Source organism: Meleagris gallopavo, chromosome 2 (genome assembly GCF_000146605.3).
Source record: "Meleagris gallopavo isolate NT-WF06-2002-E0010 breed Aviagen turkey brand Nicholas breeding stock chromosome 2, Turkey_5.1, whole genome shotgun sequence".
Classification (NCBI taxonomy): domain Eukaryota; kingdom Metazoa; phylum Chordata; class Aves; order Galliformes; family Phasianidae; genus Meleagris; species Meleagris gallopavo.
Window position 1 is genome coordinate 59,212,588 of NC_015012.2, and position 20,679 is coordinate 59,233,266.

Consider the following 20,679-nt stretch of genomic DNA (forward strand, 5'->3'; position numbering starts at 1 on the left):
GGCACGCTCAGATCTCCAGACAGAAATCAGAAATATCCTGTGTTTTTATCAACTCGTACTCTCTTCTTACACACCAGATGCATTTGAGTTTAGATCCAATAGCCTGCTTATTACTTGCTATTAATTAATGTCTTTTGCATATTTTTTACTACAAATAGCAATGAAAAACAATGACAATGGGGTTTCAGAAAAGGTTATCTTTTGGAAAAAAAAAAAAAATCATTTACAGGGAAGCATATATTTCCAGACAGATACAGACATAAAATTACCAATACAACATTACACCCAGGATTAAAACCAGCTTTCCTATGGAATAAACCACACTGATTTTCTATATCTTTTGATTTCCAAGGTGCACTGAGATTTTTGACCTGCTTTCTCAGCAACACTTAAAGGAGTTAGCTCTCTGGTGTATGCTCTTTGTGCACCTTGGGGCACAGCTTTAATCATGACCTGACCACTGTATCAGTGCCTAAGACAGCAAGGCGTTGCTCTGGGGCTGCAGAGGGGTTTCCTGCCATGCTGGAGTCTCCTACAGGCAGATTTCCATCACAAAGAGAATCAGATAAGCCTAACATTTATTTTCTGCAAGAGATAGAGAAATACTTGTTCTTAAAGATCTTGCGGAGTGTGAAAACTCATGCCAGGCAGTGCAGTATGAGAACCCAGCCCAGCAGCTCGAGCACTGGAGGCAGCTGTGCGAATAAAGGGTTTTTCTACTTCCTCGCTGAACTGAAAAATGGGTATGAAGAAGTTCCATGGAACTGGCTTTCTTTCAGGAATTAAAAAAAAAAGGAAATAAATAAATAAAAGAATAATAATATTAAAAATTAAATGGGACTAAACTGTTTTTAGACGGCTCTTATCTTAAAAACACGGGTGCACAAAGAGTGCTGTCTGATTGTCCGTAGATTTGCAGTGGGTGATGGCAGCGGCGCCTGGATCTTCACCTACAGCTGCCGCTCTGCTGTGGATGCTCTGATATCTGACAGGGGTTCATGTCAAAAGCTTTCTTTTACTTGCAGAATGTAAAGACTTTTTTTTCTCTTCTCTATTAGCTGACTGTTTTCACAAAAAATTGTAGCAATTTGGTTATCTTTGAGACCTCTGTCAAATTGAGTTGAAATCAGGCAATGAGTTCAAACATTATTAGGAGGGAATGTATACAGACACTCTCGCAGCTGCGTGTACATCCATGTAGATACAGAAAGATAAATCGAGTCGGCTTTGTTTCCACGTGGAAAAAGGGTATAAATAATTATATTTCAGTAAATATTAAAATACATCACTTTGTACAGAAAAGAAAGCAAACAAAATAACTTCCTTAAAGTCACTGACATTAATATTTATATCCACTCCTTCCCTTTCCTTAACACATTTAAATGAGTTCCCTTCAAAACCATCAAGTGCTTCAATCAAACTAAATTTACTTTTTTTTCATTTGCAAATAATTTTCTGTAAAATTGCACTTAATGTAGGGAGGATGCTCAACTCACCTAATGACTGGGGGCTGTTGATGCCAAACACACATGCACTGGGCTGTGCCATTGCTCACATTCTAAGGCAGGCAGCGATCAGGGGCTGCCACCCACATCCACATCTCTGAAAATCTTTTTCTTGTCTTCAAAGCCATAAAGCCATAAAAAGTTTTACTGTCTGAGTAAAGCCGCAATTTACCTTTCTGCATATTGCCGGTTGCATTTGTCTGTTGTTTGCTGCTTTTTCCCTTTTTCTTTGTTGCTGAACGGTTGCTCAGGGGCAAGGATTGAGGAGGGCAGAGCATACTTGAGGAATATTTTAGTCCCCAGAGTGCTACGTGAAGTGAGCAGTGACAAGAGAAATAACTGTGTCTACAGCTTCCTCTTTCCGCTCTACTTACATTGCAGCTTTTGGTACATGGTCACAGCTGTGTTCTTCACATTGCATGGAGCACTACTGCATGGAGCACTTCACCCTTTCTCCATGCTGCATTTTAGGTGGCCAATGAGCAGTGAATGTGGCTAAGGGTGGGAAGGATGCTGTCTGTGATTAGTAAGCATTGCAGGATGGCAGAAAAGCGTGTATGAGAAAATTTAGAATGTAACTCTTAATGTTGTGCATATCCTAGATCCCTCTCAGTTTCTGCTTTCTTGAATTTAAAAAGCGCCTTGCTATGAGCCCAGAGCATGCATTAGTTAGTAGGGATTTCAGTCAAGATTTTGAATGTTTTAATTCAATTATTAATTTTGATTCAGCGGTTAACTTTAGATTCAAAGAGTGCTTGTGCGTTTGCTATATCAGTCATTTGCTCTGCGCTTAAGGTCAGAGGGCTCTGTTCTTTTTTCCTTTAAGAGAACAGCAGTTCCCTTGACTTTGCCAATGTCTGTGGCAGGGACCAGCCCCTTCAGCTGTGCTTAGCAAAGCAGAGCTGCTCTTCCCAGAAGCAGGAGCTGTGGCTGCTCAAGGTGATCCCTTTACTTTAAAGTACATCAAATCTGTGCACGTCTGCCTGTTACTACGTATCAGCTGGCGCAGCCCTGCTCTTGATGGTGAAATTGCACGGCTAGGCTGGGCGATGAGGTCTGCTTTTAATTGTGCAGACTGGAGATAAAGCTGTGAATAGGTGAAATTAAACAGCCCGCCCTTCAAAACCATTAGGACGATCCTGCAGTCCTCGGCCCTTTCTGTAACGAGGTCCGCAATGCATGCACAGCTCCCAGCTCCCAGCCTTAATTAACATGGCCCACATGTGAACCCAGCCGATGGATGTGGATTGCCAGGAGGACTCTGCCTTGCTCAGTTGACCTAGGGGAGATGCAGGCCCTGTGGACAGGGAGCCCCAGATGTCCACTTGCCGCCCACCAGCACCCAGGTATCCAACAGAACCGGGGGACGATATTGAAAGAGCAAGTGAAGCGGAAATTTAAAGCCCCTCTGCTAATAATAACAGTATAAATAACTGAAGACATCTTGTAAACAGTGCGGTCATAACCCCGAAACATTAAACAGCTCGGTGGGATCTGGCGCATCAGCTGCCGACTGCCGTTGCCGGTGCAGGGAGAGCACCCTGCACTCCTGTTTATCTCAGCCCAATCTCCCGCAGGCACCCTGAGCAACAGAAGGGAGATGTTTGCACTAAAATCCCTGTCACCCCAAGCCGGGCAATAATCCTCAGGCCCACTGTCAATAAGCCAGCTCGACACTTCCACGGCAGCCCCGAGGAAGGCCCACGCCGGTTCCTCAGGAAGGTTAAAACCCACGGCTTTGCAGTTATTTGATAAAAAAAGAGAGGCAAGGCAGCTTCTTTCTCTAGCTCTCCTTCTCCCTGCTGAGCTCAGAGCTGCCCCTCCTTGGGGGGTTCGGTGTGAAGATGTTGTACCAACTGTTCCCCCCACTTATTCTCCCTGGCGCAGGGCTGGACCCCCGCCCCACCGCAGGAAGCCAGGTGCAGTGCTCCCAGTGCCTCGTGAGTTGGAAACGAAAAGTACACTGCTCCATGTTCAATGGAAAGGAAGGTTTATTCACAGAAATAGAGCAAAAACCTGCTTGAAGAAAATATATCTATATATCTTTAGGGCGAATGAGTTCATAGAGATGACTGTCAAAGTCAGTCTTTTTTCTAGGCATCTACATATTCCACAGGTCTCAGACAAAAGATACACGCGTGGTAGGTTTTGTTTGATCTCTGCCTTTCCTCTAGTAGCGCTTGAACCAGCAAGGCTGTTGTTGCAGGATGCGACTGCACACGCACTCAATAAAGTTAAATAGAGTCGGGCTCTCCCGGGGTGGAGTCTCTGCGTTCAATCTCCGCGGTGCCGTGCCGGCAGAGCGCTCTCCCGTCGCCCTGCTCGGGCCCGGGGCAGCAGTGGGGCAAAGCGGGGCCCTGCCCGCGCCCGTGCCCCTTCCCCGGCCGCACAGGGCCGGCGCTGGCGAGGCCGCGGGGCTCAGGATGCCGTCGGGCCGCACAAGCGGTTTGTGTTCACCACTTCTTTCAGGTCACTCTCGGGTTTGCCGGCTACCATAAAAGGCCAGGTCTGTAGCCAGGAAAAGACACGGGTGGTAAGGGGGTTATATACATGAAAAGGCACATCGCGATGCTCATTGAGCCTCAGCGGCAACCCCGCATCCACTGCCTTAACCGGGGCACGGCTTCAGCTAGGATCCTGTTTTCTTTCCTCGCCTCCCAGCCGCAGCCGGCTTTCTCCGGGATCGCACTCACCTTGGGAGCAAGGCACACTGCTTGATTCAGTTTGAGCCGAGCTGCTCTGGGCACTCTATGTGCTGTTATCAGGTCGTGAGCAGCTGGGGGCTGCTCAGAGTGCTGGGGTTTCCTACGAGAACCGTCCCATAGGGTGACCCCAGCAGCTGAAGACCAGCCCTGGTTTGCATCCCTTGCATATATATACAGCTAGAAATTGGATGTTTCTGCTGGGGACACCCGGGTGGCTGCTGGGGAGTGCTTTCTGGGGCAGCCACGCAGCCCTCCGAGGGGTCTGAACATTAATTTATTTTTTCTCTGTGAGTTCACATGGGGAGGGGGGGTGAGACATGTCCTGGACCCAGCAACCCTGAGCTGTTGGGCACAAAGCCTCAAAAGCTCTGTCTTTAAAAGGCTGCGGCTTAAGGTTTGTTATGGCAGAAAACTTTATGATAAGGAGGACAGACTGTGTAAATCCTGGGTCTTTTCTCTGCCTGAGCCTTTCCTAAAACATACCATTCTCTACCCAAATTCTTATACCTTCCCATCTGAAGGTAGAAAGCTCCTGTCTCTCTCAGGCATTTCAGGCACAATGCTCCTGCCTTTTTGCTGCCATCCCTGGATGGGACAGCAGGGACCAGTGGAGGGGACTGGGACACACAGCTCCTGGGACACAGGAAAGGAAGACAGCTGGGAGCCTGTCCCCTTGCTCCACCACCCCTCATACCCTGTGGCTAGGCACCAGACCCTCTGTGAGAAGGATATGAAGGTTTATCCATGGACATGCCCCATCCCAACTCCTCACCCACCTCTCCCCATCCACACACACACAAGTGCCTGGCCCTGGCGGGCTGTGACTTACCAGGTTGACTGGGTGGATGTAGCCATTTTCGTACTTGTCGTTGGCCAGGATTTGCCTCAGGTGCGCGATGTAGCTGGAGGCCAGCCTCAAGGTGTCCAGTTTGGAAAGCTTGGTGTCTGGGGGCACCCAGGGCAGGGTGGTCTTAAGCCTGGAGAAGGCTTTGCTAAGGACCCTCATCCTTGCCCTCTCCCTGGCGTTGGCAGCGTTTCTCTGGACCTGCTTTCCTTCCTGGCTCACACCATTTAAAGGGCTCTTCTTGGGGGGAGCCTTTTTTCTCTTTCCTGAGGCCCCTCTCCCTTTCTGAGGGGAGCCATTCTCGCCATTGGATCCCTCCTCGTTGCTCTCGTTGGACGCCCCGAACTCTTTGTTAGTATCCATTTTCAGGCCATCGCACTCCAGCATTTCCACCTCTTGCAGATCTTCCACATCACTGAGGGACCCAGTGGACATGGTCTGGAAGATGCCAAAGGGCTGGCGGGAAAGGGGGCGGAGGGGAGGAAGGGGAGCCTCCCCAAACCTACGTGGTGGCAGTGGAGGAGAGAAGGGGCGCAGCACTTTCCTCCCCTTCCCTCCCCCCTCCGACACTAAGGCGTGATATAGGTCCAGAGAGGACCCCCACCCTCCCGCCCCCCAACCCTGCTCCTGCCCGAGTTTGAGGGAGGGAGTGAGTGAGTGTGTGTGAGCGGGAGAGAGAGAAAGCCGAGGAATTTAGTGAGGACACTAGTAATTTATCTGGGGGATAGGAGAGGCGGATCCAGCCCAGGGGAGGGGCCCTGCCTGCTGAGCACACCACATCCCCAATCACAGACCTTTGCACAGGACAGGGAGTTAGGTATCCCAGCAAGCGCTTGCAGAGAGCTCAGGACTGGGATTGAAATCTTTGCAACTGGAGCAAAGCAACTTTCTCTCTCCCTCTTTCTCTCCTCCCTGTCTTTCTATCCTCCCCCTTCCTCCTCCTCTTTTCCTTCCCCACTTCCCTTTCCAGATAGGGCTGCTCTCCTCCTCCCTGCCTCCTCCATGACCCAGGCGGCTGGTGTCACAATTCTTGATGAAAGCCAAAATGGGTCATGAGCAGAGATCCACCAGCAAAAACCTTCCAGGGAGCTTTCTGATGCGTGCTGTCTGAATGCTGTCCTGTAACCTAATCTGAGGGAGATTTGTGGATGATTATACTGGAGAGTGCATCCTGTCCAGCTACTAGTGTGTTCCAGGAAAGGAGCACTTGGACCTCGCTATTGCAGCCTGAGCTCTGGAGGCAGGAGGAGCTGACTTTTTTCAGGCTTCCCACTGGACCTCCAGGGCATCCCAGTCCTCTCTCTTCTCTCAAACTCCCCCAGTGTGCTGGGTGCTGGGGACCCTGCATCCTACAGAACCAGGCCAGGCACCGTGCCACTGCTGGAGCCAGTGGGGCTGTGGGTGCTGGAGGAGAGGAGAATAGGGAGCTCCTGGAGGGTAGCAATCATGTCAAGCACCCAGAGCTTTGTGGCAGAGCAGGAGCTGGAGTCTATTACATGTCGGCAAAATTCTGCCTGTTGCATACTCAAACATCAGGGAGTTTTGCCTGAGTAAACAGGCAAGACAAGGCCCCTGGCTGTGGGGCTGCACAAGCAAGAACGTCAGGACTTGCTCTGCAGCTGCTGGAGTTGAAGAGGAGTTTTACCAAAAGCGTGAATGAGCATATTGCTGTGTAGCTTGAATGAAGAGCTGCTCAGTGCATTCGTGATCAGTACATACATAGTCTCTGAAGAACATGCTTTCTAAAGCATTTAGGCAAGGCCTAGCTCTTCTTCCTCACCATGATCAATTTGGTAAAATTTTCAGCTAGAGTCATCTGTGGAGCCCAAAGAGCCTTCCCCAGTAACTCCTTCCTTCTTCACATACCTCACAGCCCCCTCAACCTTCTCAGCAGCCAAGATGTTTAATGCAGGATCTGCGGCACTGAACTTCTGCACATGGCTCTCTCTGGACACACATCCATCATGACTGATCTCATTGCAGGGGAAAATCCAACTATTCAGCTGTCCATCTGAGGATTGGCATAGCTCTGCGCAAAAATGCACAACCCAACATGTCACTGTGGCACACAGTGGCTCTGGAGTTAATCCATGGTAACCAAAGCTGAAGGAGGATCTTGTACTCACCTGTGGGAGCACTGTATCAGAATTTCTGCATGCACTAAACAAAAAACAACTAACAAAACAAAAATGGTGGAGGGCCAAATTAGTGTCTGCTAAGTGCTACAAACTCTCATCAGATTAAAATTTCAATAGGATGCGGGGTGTTCTTTTTGACAACTAGCAAGCAAGTCTTTCCTCTCTCTCTATCCATCTTGGTTCCTTAGCTTGGTAGTCTAGAAGGAAAAGAGCCAATCTAAACTTTAAACAGCTCTTCACCGTTTGGCTGGAAGATAGCACCTTCCCCCTCACAATGGGATAAGTACATTAAGATATACCTCCAAACCCCTGGCTCTTGGGAATTCACTAACCTCTAACATCATGTTATGCTAACCGTGCCCTGTTTGTGTTTTCTCTGTGTATAAACCAAACAGATTGTCAGCATATCAGACCTGATTAATGAATTAGATTTTTTTTTTCCCTTTCAGATACAAATTATTACTAATCACCAGTGTGGAGATTTATGAGCCTCCTTATTTTCTAGGCCTGATTGTTGTTTGTGCAGGTGGAGATTTAAAGGGCTGCATCCACTGCAGAGATTTATAGGCCAAGTGACTGATGTAATAAATAAGCTAGAGGACTCTTATTGAAGCAAGGATGACAGAAAACCAAGTTGAAGTTTCTTGTGTCTCTAAGCATGAATGACCAGAACAGGAATGACTAGAGAGCACAAAACCCCATCCAAGTTTCAGCATCAGAAACTCCCAGAAGAACAAAAGAAAATAAAAAAGCATATATTCATGTAATACCTGTTACTTGTTTTTAACTTTATTTTAGTAATTTTTGATTTTTTTGTTGTAAAAACCAGGAGGAACGGTGTCTTCTTAAAAGTGCCTTTAGTGTTCTGCTGCATTCAGTATACAACATTTGCATACCTGTCTTTTACAGGCATTTATAAGTGCTGCACATCCATAGCTTTTACTGACTTAGGTACATTTTGAATCATTACAGCTGGTAAAATTGATCTGATACAGACAATCCATTGCTGTGAAGATAGAATGCTTTTTTTCATTTGTTTTGTGGAGATTGTAATCTGTGTGTGGTACAATCTTACGCTTGTTCATACAGTGTATTGTACTTTGATTCCTTTCCATATACAGGCTATTATAGTCTTTCAACAACATGAACATTGTCCTTTTTTCTCCCTCAAAGCCAGCTATGTGCAGATCTCAAAAACAGAACTATATCCTCTAATCTGCTGTTAATTCTTCTTTCCTTATTTATCATATAAGCTGAACCTGTCCTTTTTCAACCTTCTTGTTCCTTGTTTCCCTCCTGGTCCAGCCAGGATTTGTAGCCCTAATCTGGCTCATGTTTCAGTCCCTTTCCCCTCATCTTATGTTCTTTGTTCAGTCCTTTGAATTTTGTCTCCAGTTTGGGATAGAGACCAATTGAATCTTGAGCAAAGGATAAAGATGGGATATGTACTGCCACTCTAGGGATGTTGTGAACTCTTCTCCAGCTCTGTGACAGAGAACATAGACCCACCACTGGGTTAAGAGCTGGCTGGGAAAGACTGGTGGAGCTCAGGTCTTTTTGGCCCTTTCAAATTTTTCAGTAATTTTTTAAGAAAGAAGTTGAAATAATGGGAAACATGAGTACAAATATGTGAATTTCCCTTTTAAATGTCTGTCATCTCTGTGTTTCTCAGAAAAGTGTGTTTCTCTTACTTCTAATTAAGATCCACAAAGCCATAAGGCCATTTAGGACTGGACTTGCTGAGAGCAGAGAAGTGGGATGCTTAGTCTGAAGAGTGTCATATGGGGAACATATTACATGCAGGTTTTTGCTGGTTGGTTGGGGTACAGATTTCCCCTGGAAATAAAGCTCTGCTTTTTATGCCTCTAACCTTCCCTCTCTTGAGCTAGAATAACACAGTAATTTGAGAACAGCTTTGGAACTTGAGGCCAAGATTTCTTGAAGTGTCTAGTGATTTTGCATGGCATGGTTCTTTTTTTTAATTCTTTTTTCTAGTGTTCTGTGCCATTTGTCTAGGCACCATACCTTCATTACACCATGAACATTTGGTCAGGGAAAAGCTTAGATCATCCAAAGCTGAGGAAAACAGAATCAGTAGCTGGTTGGAGATCTTGGCCCTGGCAAAATACAGGTATTTCTTATATTTGGAGAATAACCAAGGAGGTCACTCAGAGGTAGCCAGCTGATTATGAATCATAAATTATGCTGGGTTGGGGTGACCCCAAGCACAAATACAGTCTGGACAAAGAATGGATTGAGAGCAGTCCTGAGGAGAAAGATTCAGGGGTGTTTGTTGATGAGAAACTCAACATGACTCAATATGTGCTTGCTGCCCAGAAAGCCAACCATAATCCTGGGCTGCATCAAAAGAAGCATGACCATGGTCTGCTGGCTATGTATACTTTTGTGAGACACCAACCTGAATACTACATTTGGCTCTCGGGCCCCCAGTAGAAGAAGGACATGGATCTGTTAGAGTGAGTCCAGAGGAGGGCCGTGAACATAATCAGAGTAGGTGGAGCACCTCTCCTGTGAAGAAAGGTTGAGGGAGTTGAGATTATTCAGTCTCCAGAAGAGAAAACTCCTGGGAGACCTTATAGCAGCCTTCCAATACCTATAAGGAGACCTACAAGAAAGCTGGGGAGGATCTCTTTATCTGAGTGTAGAGACAGGACAAGGGATAATAGCTTTAAACTAAAAGAGGGTAGATTTAGATATTAGGAATAAATCCTTTTTAATGAGAATGATGTGGCACTGGCACTGCTGCCCAGAGAAGCTGTGGGTGCCCAATCCTTGGAGGCATTCAAGGCCAGGGTGGATGGGGCCCTGGATAGCCTGATCTGGTGGGTGGCAGCCCTGCCCACAGTAAGGGGTTGGAAATGAATGATCTTAAGGTCTGTTCCAACCCAAGCCACTGTAGGATTCTATGAATTATGTTCAGTGAGGTTTGAGAATAGTCAGGAAACAACATGCAACTAGATCATTGTTTTCATGTTGCGATTTTTATAAAACTGTTGTTGCACTGAGGTTTCTCTGTTTCTCTCTTGGTCTCATTTGGAAACTAAATAAAGAGACAGAGAGAATTCAAAAGGATATCTTTACATACCTTAAGTAGAACAATATTATTCATCATGATGTGAGTATATGAGATTAAAGAAAAAAGAATACTGAAGCTGCAACTGAAAGTCACAAATAATCAGATTTAAAACCATTTTAAGTATCTTAAAACACAAGCCTATAATATTTTTTCTAGAGGATTCTGTGTTCCCCATTGTGGCAAATAGATGACACTCGGGGAATGAATCAAAATTGTTTGTGAAAATGGGTTGACTCCATCAGAAGAGCCAGGGCAATTAAACCCTCCCACATCTCCTTCCTAGTGTTGTGTATCTGTCTCTGGTCTCAGTTTTGGTTTGATAGGTAAAAGATGTTGTGTTACATAACATAAAGTAATAAACCAAGGGAAAAAGTAATGTCACTTTTAAGGCATCAAAAAGGCTATTCTTTGGGAGCACTGTCCCAAGAGGAATGTATTTGTATCTGATATCAGAATGACTACCCCTTCCCTAAGAAGCCCCACTTTCTTGCTTCAAAGTTCAGGAAGTTAGTGTTCTCCTAGGAACAGTTTTTTAGAATAGTTTACCACAGGAGGAGGATGGGAACAAACAATAGCAAAATCAAAACACCCAAACCAAATTATTTCCTTATATTCTCATTTAGGAACGTCTAAAAATTTTAGTCATACCTACAATGGGAAATCTGTCTGACTGATTATGTATTAGAAGATTCAAAAAGAAGTAAACTTCAGTTTCAAGTTACATAGGAGCTGTATTTCCATTTCATGTGATTTCTTAAATCTTGAAATGTCACAAAACCAAAAAAATCAAAGCTCTGGGAAGTTGTTTTTTTTTTTTTTGTGGGTCTTTTTTTTTTCCCTCTTGAATATTGAAAAAAATATGTTATGAAACTCAAAATATATAATCACAGGTTTTACATTATAATCCTTTTGGCACACTGATGACAAAATGTCTGACACATTTTACGAGTACTCTTGTCTATAGCACGGAGTACCTGTACTCACAATAACTGTATTGTTTGTACCACTCTGACTTATCCTTTGAGTAACTTCATTAATACCAGCAGGGCCTGTCACAGCAAAACAGTCTGTATGAACAAGAATGGCATCAGCAGCCTTCATAGAAAATTGTCATAATTAAATATTCTACTGCATCAGAGAGATGCTGATAGCAAGGCCACTGTCCTAGCTGTGAAGGGTACATCAAATCCCTATGGGACTTACCCGCCACTTCTATGCCAGGTCTCTGGTGAGGGTTTTTAGTATTACAGATGTGTTAAGCAATGTTCTGCCAAGTATCTTTCAGCTCAAAGCTGAGTACTACAGAAATCAGAAGCATGTCAGATGTAGAAGTTATTGAAACAGAGAAAGACAGCCATTTCCCAACATGAGCACTGAAGCCAAACTTTTGATTACTTTTTCACAGACAAGCAAGTGAATTTCCCTTTTTCTGCGTACTTGTGGGAAGAAACTTAACTGGCTGAGTCATATTTGTTTTTTTAATACACATATATTCATACACAAAAGGAAGCTCACACTGAGAAAAGGTATCCTCTTTCATCTCTATCCTCTGCTTCCAGGATGCATCTCTGAAATATTGCTAGACAGTTGACATTGTAAACTGCAGACTCTTTTATGAAGTGGTCAAAAGAGAAATATGCAAAAAAGCCAGTATATCTTATGTAAAATTATTGCTGCAGGATTAAAGTGCAGACATAACTGCTTTATTTTGAATATTTCTTTCCATGATGTTTCTTTATTGGCTAATCCTTTGCATTTTTGTGGTTTTAAAACAAGATGAAATTTGTTGATAAGAAATGAGTTCCCTTTTGCCCTCCAATCATTAGCACATTGAAGAAAGTTTTGGAAAATAAGATTTTTGCTTCAGAGGAGAATTTGGAAAAGAAGAACACTTTGTAGGGGAGTGGGAGGAATGTCAACTATTCCGATGAACTTTTATTACTCATATGCTTTGTGGCACAATACTCATGCATGTGGACAGAGATTTTCCAAAGTTCCTATCCACTTAAAGTGCTCACAGCTTCTGGAAGTGAGATCTTCACAGCATCCATTGCTAAACGCAGTAAGTCAGCCTATGTCTTCCATTTCTATCCAAACTAAACGTTGCATACTGGGACCATGACTCTTCATGGGCTGCTTTATACTGTTGCAGATGGCCACAGTTTGTGCTGTTGGACTCCCTGCACTCAATCTGTCATGAGAGGTTTGTTTTTTTACCACCTCTGATAGGGGGCCACACTAATCTTTGAATATGCATGTCTGACTGCAGCAACATCAAAAGAAATGGCCATAGATAGCTGGAAAAATATTTGGGCCAGAAATACTGAAATAACAGCAAACTAGTAACATTCAGTTGCCCACATGTATAAATACCCTCAGGGATTCACTCAACACAGTAGTTAGCTGAAGACAGCATGTGTTGTGGATGAGTCTTAAATGGGTACATTAGCTGGCAAGGCAAACAAGAAAACAGATTATAAGTCTTAGTGAAGTGATATGGAAAGACCACAGTCACTGTACATTTCTTTTGACTCTGACAGGCCTTATACATGCCTCACACACTGTGATTCTCAAAGCTCCTGGAACATCCCCAAAGTGGGGTCATGGCATTTTGCCACAATGTGGTCCTTTGGTTTTATGGTGCATATCATAGACAAAGAGCTATAATACATGTAGAAAATGGTGTTGTTTTAGAAGGTGACATTGCAAAAGCACATAATAAAAGTCTATTTAATTAATTTAGGGGAAATAAATAGCTTTAAAAATGAACCACAGGAAGAGCATAAAAAGAAGATCATGAGCATGGTTTATAGTGAAGTTTCATTGGAAAGGTCCAAAGAACGGAAATTACCTAAGTGAGGAGAAAAAAAGGGCTTAAGCAGAGATGGAGAGTACAGTCTGACTCTCTTCTTGCCTCCCTGGTCCCCTCTTTTCCCTTTATGTGCAGATCTGTGGTGATGATCAGACTACCTTGTGTTTGATTCCTAACTGGCGATTGTGTTTAACCTGGAGAAAAACTGATTAGAGAGATGGACATCTGGTCTGATAGTCAGGACCAGCAGGACTTGCTTTGTTATGTGATTCAGTGGTGGGAAACATAAAATAACATGTAGTGGCTGTTCTGAGACCATCCACGGATGATGGGCCACAAAGATGATCCAAGCGGTGGAATACATTCCCTACAAGGACAGGCTGAGAGCTGAGGCTGTTCAGTCAGGTGAAGAGAAGGCTCTGGGGATGGATATAAAGAAGCTTTTTACGATAAGAGTGGTGAGACATTGGAACAGGTTGCCCATAGAGGTGGTGGAAGCTGTGTCGCTGGAGACATCCAAGGTCAGGCTGGAGAGGGCTCTGAGCAACCTAATCTAGCTCTAAGTGTCCCAGTTCATTGCAGGGGAGTTGGACTGGATGACTTTTAAGTGTTCCTTCCAGTTTGAATGATTCTATGATACAATAAGAAAGTCCAAGTTTTTCATAACTGCTTGCAAGATAAATCCTCTTTTCCAAGGGATCAGTGATTAAAGCAACCCTCTTTCAGAAAGTATGGTAGAGAACCCACGTACATATTTGCTTATGTTTTAATATCAGATGAGATGATGGCTGAGGGTAGTGTGAGAAGAGAGATGATATAAAAAGCCTTCTGATTTAAAATAGTAATGAAGGATTCCATGGCTAGTTGAAGGATATTTTAATGCCATATCATTTTGGTTTGTTCTACTTCGTACGATATGCATCAATTAGCCAAACTTTGCATGCTGTACCAGAATACAGAAGATATTTATTTATCATGCTGGCTGTTTGCATAGCAGGTATACTGAACACAATATATCATTTACCATATACCAAAGTTTGGTGGCAGAAATATCCCAACTTGTTCTCTGTAAGGACTGAACAAAGTTGTACCTGTGACATATTGACCAAAACTTCCACAAAGAAGAAAAGATGATATAAGCATCTGACAGAACAGCCACAAGTTTTCTTTCTGTGCTTTGGATAAACTCCTCAGAAAGCTTTGCACATCTGCAAAAATCTCCCTGGGGAGCTGCTCAGCTGATTTGTTCATGCTCGGGGCCTCAGAGAGGAGCTGAGTATGAACTTTAATAGTTTGCCAAGGCACAGTGGGTATCTGGGGCCTGCTTGGGCTTTCCTGTATGAGAGCTGCCCTTCCAGATGAAGCTTCCGCAAATAGTCTGGTGCAGCATCTATAGCAAGACACCACGTCACATTTCTCCTTCTCCTCTCTGTGTGTCCTGGCTCACTGCATTTTTCCATTTCTTCTTGCCTATCTGTAACCAGAGCTCTTTTTGGGATGCAAGCCCTGGGGAATTCCTGTTTACAATTGTCAGTGGAATTAGTTATGTAACTAGGAGCTGAGCTATGGGCGTAACACAGACGTGCTGCTATAGTTTATGGTGCAGATTAAGAAAATGAAGTACAAACTGGGCTAATTTAAAATCTCTGCTTTGATTAAGGTGCTGTTCAGAGCCCTGGAGATTGTAGATTGAATACTTGCCATGTTACAGGCTTCCTCGTTGATGACAAAAGAGGGATCCTTTGTGCTCCAGTTTCTCAGTAGTAAAAAGGGATGTGAACATTTTCTTACCCTATGGAAACATTATGAGGGACTTGGACACTCCGGTAATGCATACTGAGGGTAGCTAAGATAAATAACCTGATAGTTGCAAGAAAATGATTGATGTTAGAATGCTACAAATATGTTGAAAGCCTAAAATATCTTTGTGATGTCTCCCCATTTCTTGAAATGCCAATTAACATTTTTCACTCAGATACCTGATGTTTACATTGGCGCATTTTTATGCTCACATGTCTTACAAAATGGATACTTGCCTGACTTTGATTTTAGATGAAAGCACTCATCCCTCAGCCTTGTAATAGTTCTGAAAGATAGAAAAGTTACTTTTGAAGGAACAAAAACAATGGATTTTGATTCTGTTAGTGATGAGTGACAAGCTGAAAGTTTAATAAACAGTTCAAGAGTACCATCATTGGTGACACTATAGCACAAGTAGCAAATCACCATTGACTAAATTACTCCAAAGTCCCTGAGCTCTCTGTGAAGAAAAATAAAGAGTTATTTCAGTTTCCTGTAATCCTTCCTCAGTAAAAACACAGGATTCCCTTTGGAGTCAAAATCCACTGTAAGGTTTCTTTATGCCTTTTTGTAACTCTGTGTCTTCCATGATGGGTCTTACTTCTTCGAACGAGCAGCTACACGAACAGACTCTTAGGGTGAGAAAGGGCTCCAGAGAACTCGGCTTTTGGGCCCATTTTACTTCTGCATCCTCTCTTTGCGTTCTCCTGTCCTAGCTGTCAGATTTCTGAAGGTTCCCTCAGTACTCACCAATAGCAAAGTATACATAATTATCCTCAGCTCATCAGAGAAGCCTAGCTGTTTCTTTTTACCCAAGGTGCTTCTTTTTACTATTGACATTTACGTCCCAACTGCATTTGTTTTCTGCCTTTGCATGACACCCTTACCCCTTTCAGTCTGCTTGTCTCTCAGCAGATTTGTAATTTTTTGCAGTTCATTCCATGTTAGTGTGTTCCTCAGTGATTTAAATTGTGTATTTAACTTAGGTTGTCAAAGGAACTTCTCATTGATTTTCTCCTTTTTCCTCAAGCAAATGGTAAAAGCATGTTTGTATATGCACAAGTGGCATTTGAGCTGAGCTTGAGTTCCTCAGTAGAAAAATCAAATGCAAATTTTTATGAATAGGAAAATGTACTTAATATTACAATTGTAAAGGCAGGGCTAGAATATGAGTTCTTTTGATATTAAACTTCAATGTAAATGGTATGTAATTATATTTGTATTGAGTATGTCAAGTGTAACAGCAACCAAGTGGTTTCTCTATTGATTTGTCTCTTCTGATTTTGATCTTTACTGTGGAAAAGTTGTAAAATATATATATGTCCACTTGAAATTCTGTGCTTTCCTTTTAAGAAACAGATGAGAAAAGCCAAGCAGCTCCAGGATATACAGCCCTATACAAGGTGTTAGAGGGGGAGGGTATTTCAGTGATGAATGACCAGTCGTTCAATTGTTTTCTTTCTTGCAGAAATCAGAGACAGAGTACAGTTTATCTTACCCTGACTTTTAGCAAGACAGATTGCTGGGCAAAACCCCCAGGTTGAAGTCATCCAACCACCAAGTAGTGAAGAGAGATCATTGCTGTTACCCTGCCAGGACTCATCCCCACCCCCAGCATCTTTCAGAAGTCTAAGGTGTTTCTTTCTGAGATTGCAACATGAACTTTAGCTTCTTTCACACCAATTTTATGCAGAGAAGAACCTGGAATGATTCATTGAGGGCCTGAATCTTCCACTGCTGGACAGGCTGAGAACAGCCCATCCCCATGGATCCTTTGCAAACAAAGAATCCGCTATAGCAGTCTCCCCTGTGCTTTCTTCCCGCTCATTCTTTCAGCTGCCACTGAACTTGGTTTCCTCTAGTTTGAACATCTCATGCCTGAACAACTATACTGGCATGAGCCTAACCTCTCTTTTGCTGTATGGCTGTAAACTGAGGGGAGAACTGTGTGTGCTGAGAAGATAAAATCCCTAAGTAATAGCAAACTAGCTCCAAGGTGGGGCTGTCATTCTGGCAGGTTTTTTCTGTTTTTTTTTCTCCTCATCTCCATCTGGTCATTTGGAACTTCTGGATGTGTCTTCCTGAATTTATTCCATCTAAATCTGAGAAACAGCATGCTTCTAATCACACTGAAGATGCATGTTTGTCTGTGACGACTATAAATGGATCAGAATCTGAAGTCAGCTTCAACAAAACTGTGCCAAAGTGCACATTATTGAAATGTTTGATAAAATTCAGAGGAGCATGAAAGGCAGAACAAAGAGTGAAAAGAGAAAGATAGATGCACTTGCAGTATCTATTACTTACAAGTGACCATAATGTGTTTATACAGCTCTCAGCCTGGCTAGCGGATAATTAAAGGGAAGAACTGACACTAGACACTACCACACCTTATACTTTGCAGAGTAGGGAAAGTCACATGAGTGGTATAGTAAGAAAACAGCAGCAAAGCCCTCCTACTCTTTTTGCCATACTCAATCTCTTCACTTTTCTAATTAGAGAGATGCTTGACTGCACTTCAATGCTAGAAGGCAGTTAGTATAAACTCATTGTTAGCATCCAAATGATTCTACAACACTGCAGTCAAGTATCTTATAAATTCTGACAGCAGTGGGACAAAAACTTTTGCCAAGCTCCAGTTCAAGAGGACGTACCCTCAGTTGCATAAATCCATCCTATGTGTAGTTCATTACCTCTTACTTTTACAGCTACTGGCTGTATTTTCAGATCAAACATAGATTTCAGTCCTTACTGAAACTATGGATGACCAGCTTCTGGGTGGTTAGAGACGCCTTGGCAACTACGCAATTTCTGTGCGTGTTTTTGATCAGAGGGAGTGATTACCTGTTCTCTGGCCATGTGAAGGGTCAAAGAAGACCATCCTCCCTCTGGACTTCCCAGACCATTCGACCAATTTGTCAAGAATCCCATAGGATAAATAGCTGTCTCCAGAGACCTTTATAGTGACAAATCCAAATAAATCAGAGTCACTTTTACTGAGCACTTCAGCAGACAGCTCAGATTTAATGAATCAGCCTTCAGACCCCCAAGGAAGATTTTCTTTCCCAAGCCTGAGGGGAAGAAATACGTGTCAAAATTTTCTTTCAGGGTAAAACTCCAATCTGTGATACTTTGTGATTGCAGTTACCACTAACATTATTTTAAAGAGCACAGGGAATGCAGGAAAGAGCTCTGAGGATCAGCGGTGTGATGTGAGCCCAGTGCAGATGAAAGGAAGCTGCTATGGATCAGATAGTTTTCCTCATATGTGAATGGGGATGGACTTTGCATTCCTTTATTAGTGCCCTTCTGCACTTTTGACTGAAACTCTTTGCCAACACACACACTCTCAGAAGAGTGAGAGAGAAAACAACCCTAAAACCCACCACCACCAGGAGTCATCCCACAGATAAAACCTTTCAGGGCAGTCATTGTGGTCATTCAAACAGTTTTAAAGCTTAGCATCTTGATCCCCTCTAAAAACTTCCATCTCCATTTCCTTCCCCCCTTTGGGATCCATCCAGATGCCTACTCAAATACCTGCTGGCGCCAGAGGAAATTCTCCTGTAACAGATACCCTGCAATGTAAAACCAATATTTTGTTTCCAGGGTCATCTCTTTCACACCCCCACAGATCCTCTTGCTTCTTCAACCTGCCTCTTGATCAAGCCAAAACACGAGAAATTGTGAATCTGAAGGGTGAGATTCTTGAGCAGTTTAATAGGCTTGGTGATTGCTAACCCACACATTTCCTCAGCTTCCTCCTCCCTTTGTGGTAGCCTCATCCAATAATTTATGTCAGGTTAACAGGCTGCTGGGCAGACACCTCTACTCATAGTTCAGCAGAGGAAAAGAGTGATGGTCATTTAACTAGATCCAGAGTGCTCATGGTGATCAGACTGGTGGTACCTCTTCAGATAGACTAATATATAATATAAAATTGTGAATCGTCCTTCAGTAGTAAGATCAGTGGATCCGGATCCATCCTAGGTAAAACAATTATTTAAAAATCAGTGCTCAGTATCACTCATGTGCAAAGAAAAAGGCAGAAACATTTCATTTGTGATGGTTTCTCCTTGCTTGTTTAGGGAGTCATTTTCATGATAAGAAGTGATTCGGTGCTTGAAATTTGGCCAGGAACTTCCTCATTTAATTCTTTACTCCATTCTACTGTTGATTTTTATTTGGACTTTCTGGCTGTTCGTATGCTTGCCATGAGAATTCACAAATTCTCTTATATTACTGTATTGCAATACAATTAACTTCGCTAATGGTCATATCAGATACATGAAAACAAATTATTTAGAGAAGAGTGAAAATAACCACTTTTTTTAAGTGACATACTTAGGTGCTTAAATTGTCAAGTATACTTACAATGAATATTATAGGTAAATCATTCAGGATGATAATCTAAAAGCTATGGTTATTTACCTGTATAAAATAGATAATCCTGCCCTTTGTTTAAATTTAATGTAGCTAAAAGCAAGAATAAAATAACAAGGAGTAGGCCTATAATTAGATTGCAACTAAATTTTATTTAGGAAAGCTTGTCTTTTAAAATTTTCCTCATGGAGGAAACAAAGAAAGTTACAAACTTTTTTCCTTTTAAGTTTCTAGATAAAAAACAATATGCTGAGAATGTCAAGAAAAAAGGTATTCTTTTGTCAATGATTGAAAAAAAAACCTATGAATTTTTTTTACAAAATGGCTGCAAGTAAAACTTTGTTATAGAGCAGGCAATTTATTATACTAGAAATTTGTCAGCTAAAATCCTGCAGATTTTGGCTGACAGAATATGCCAGAATACATGTTTTCTTAGAAAGACTTCAAAAAGTCTCTTCCATGACAAAATATATTGCGTAAAGTGCAGGAGAACAAGAGTAAAAATGTGTTTTTTTAAAGATTAGGGACTGATCTTGTTCCAATTGAGTCAATGGCAAAACTCCATGGAATTGAGCTGGATATATGGGTATAGATAAGCTGTTGTCTACTGTGCTCTTATTTTTTTCTGAGAAGAAAATGTAAATGAAATATATTCTTTGCACAAATTAGATTATCCCAAGTCATGTGCTGATTCCTACTTAAAACAGGCCACAGGGATCTCTCCACGTTCTGCAGAAGTTGCAAACCCTTCATAAACATCTAACCTTGAGGACATTTTTGCCACTGTGTTAATTGGCTGCTACACAAAAAAAGAAAGGAATTAATGCAGTCATAGATCAAGAGTTCATGAGATTTTGCTTGAATATAGGAGTTAACATAATGTTTGTATGTCCCTCCAGCCTTCTTGAGCTGCAGTTACTTGTTTTGTTGTTGTTGTTGTTGTTGTTGTTGTTTTAAAGCAGCAGCACATACCTTTGAGCAGAGTCTTGCCTGGTTTTAGCACAGGGATGAATGGAGGCAAGGATAAGGTTTTCCTCCATGTGTCCTGGCTATATGTTAATTGGGAAATAAGCAGAGAGAGCATGAGCTGCGTACTATATACTGTTGCTCACCCCTCAACAAGTAGATGAGCACTAGGCAAAGAAGAAAACAAATACTGCCTTAGATTAAATTACACCAGAATCAGTCAAGTAACAAATGTGGTAGAGATGGACAAAGATTGTGCCAGTGGTAGAAATTATTCCTTCCAAGAAATTAAGCAGAAGAAAACAGTATGTCACTGGAAGTCCTTGATATTCCCAGCTCTCAACTATGGCCATCAGAGCTGAGACTCAGTCCCTTGTAAGATGAAAAAATGAAGAATTTGACAAAAGAGTTCTTTTTTTCTTTTTTTGC

General features: G+C 42.7%; 1 protein-coding gene across 1 annotated transcript; it reads right to left on the reverse strand.

The window, feature by feature from the left end:
- Positions 1-1,430: 1,430 nt before the first annotated feature.
- Positions 1,431-5,944, reverse strand: TCF21 (transcription factor 21). Its single transcript, XM_019613011.2, has 3 exons — positions 5,849-5,944; positions 5,040-5,492; positions 1,431-4,013 (listed from the first exon to the last, which is right to left on the reverse strand). The coding sequence occupies exons 2-3, from the start codon at positions 5,487-5,489 to the stop codon at positions 3,924-3,926; spliced, it is 540 nt and encodes a 179-aa protein (XP_019468556.1). The 5' UTR covers positions 5,490-5,492; positions 5,849-5,944; the 3' UTR covers positions 1,431-3,923.
- Between the last annotated feature and the right edge of the window lie 14,735 nt (positions 5,945-20,679).

What these genes read in the sequence shown, in the direction of transcription:
- TCF21 (XM_019613011.2), bottom strand. Translation starts at nt 5,489, where the DNA reads ATGTCCACTGGGTCCCTCAGTGATGTGGAAGATCTGCAAGAGGTGGAA. An exon ending in ACATCCACCCAGTCAACCTG is followed by an intron (nt 4,014 to 5,039) that starts GTAAGTCACAGC and finishes TCCTGGCTACAG; the next exon opens with ACCTGGCCTTTTATGGTAGC.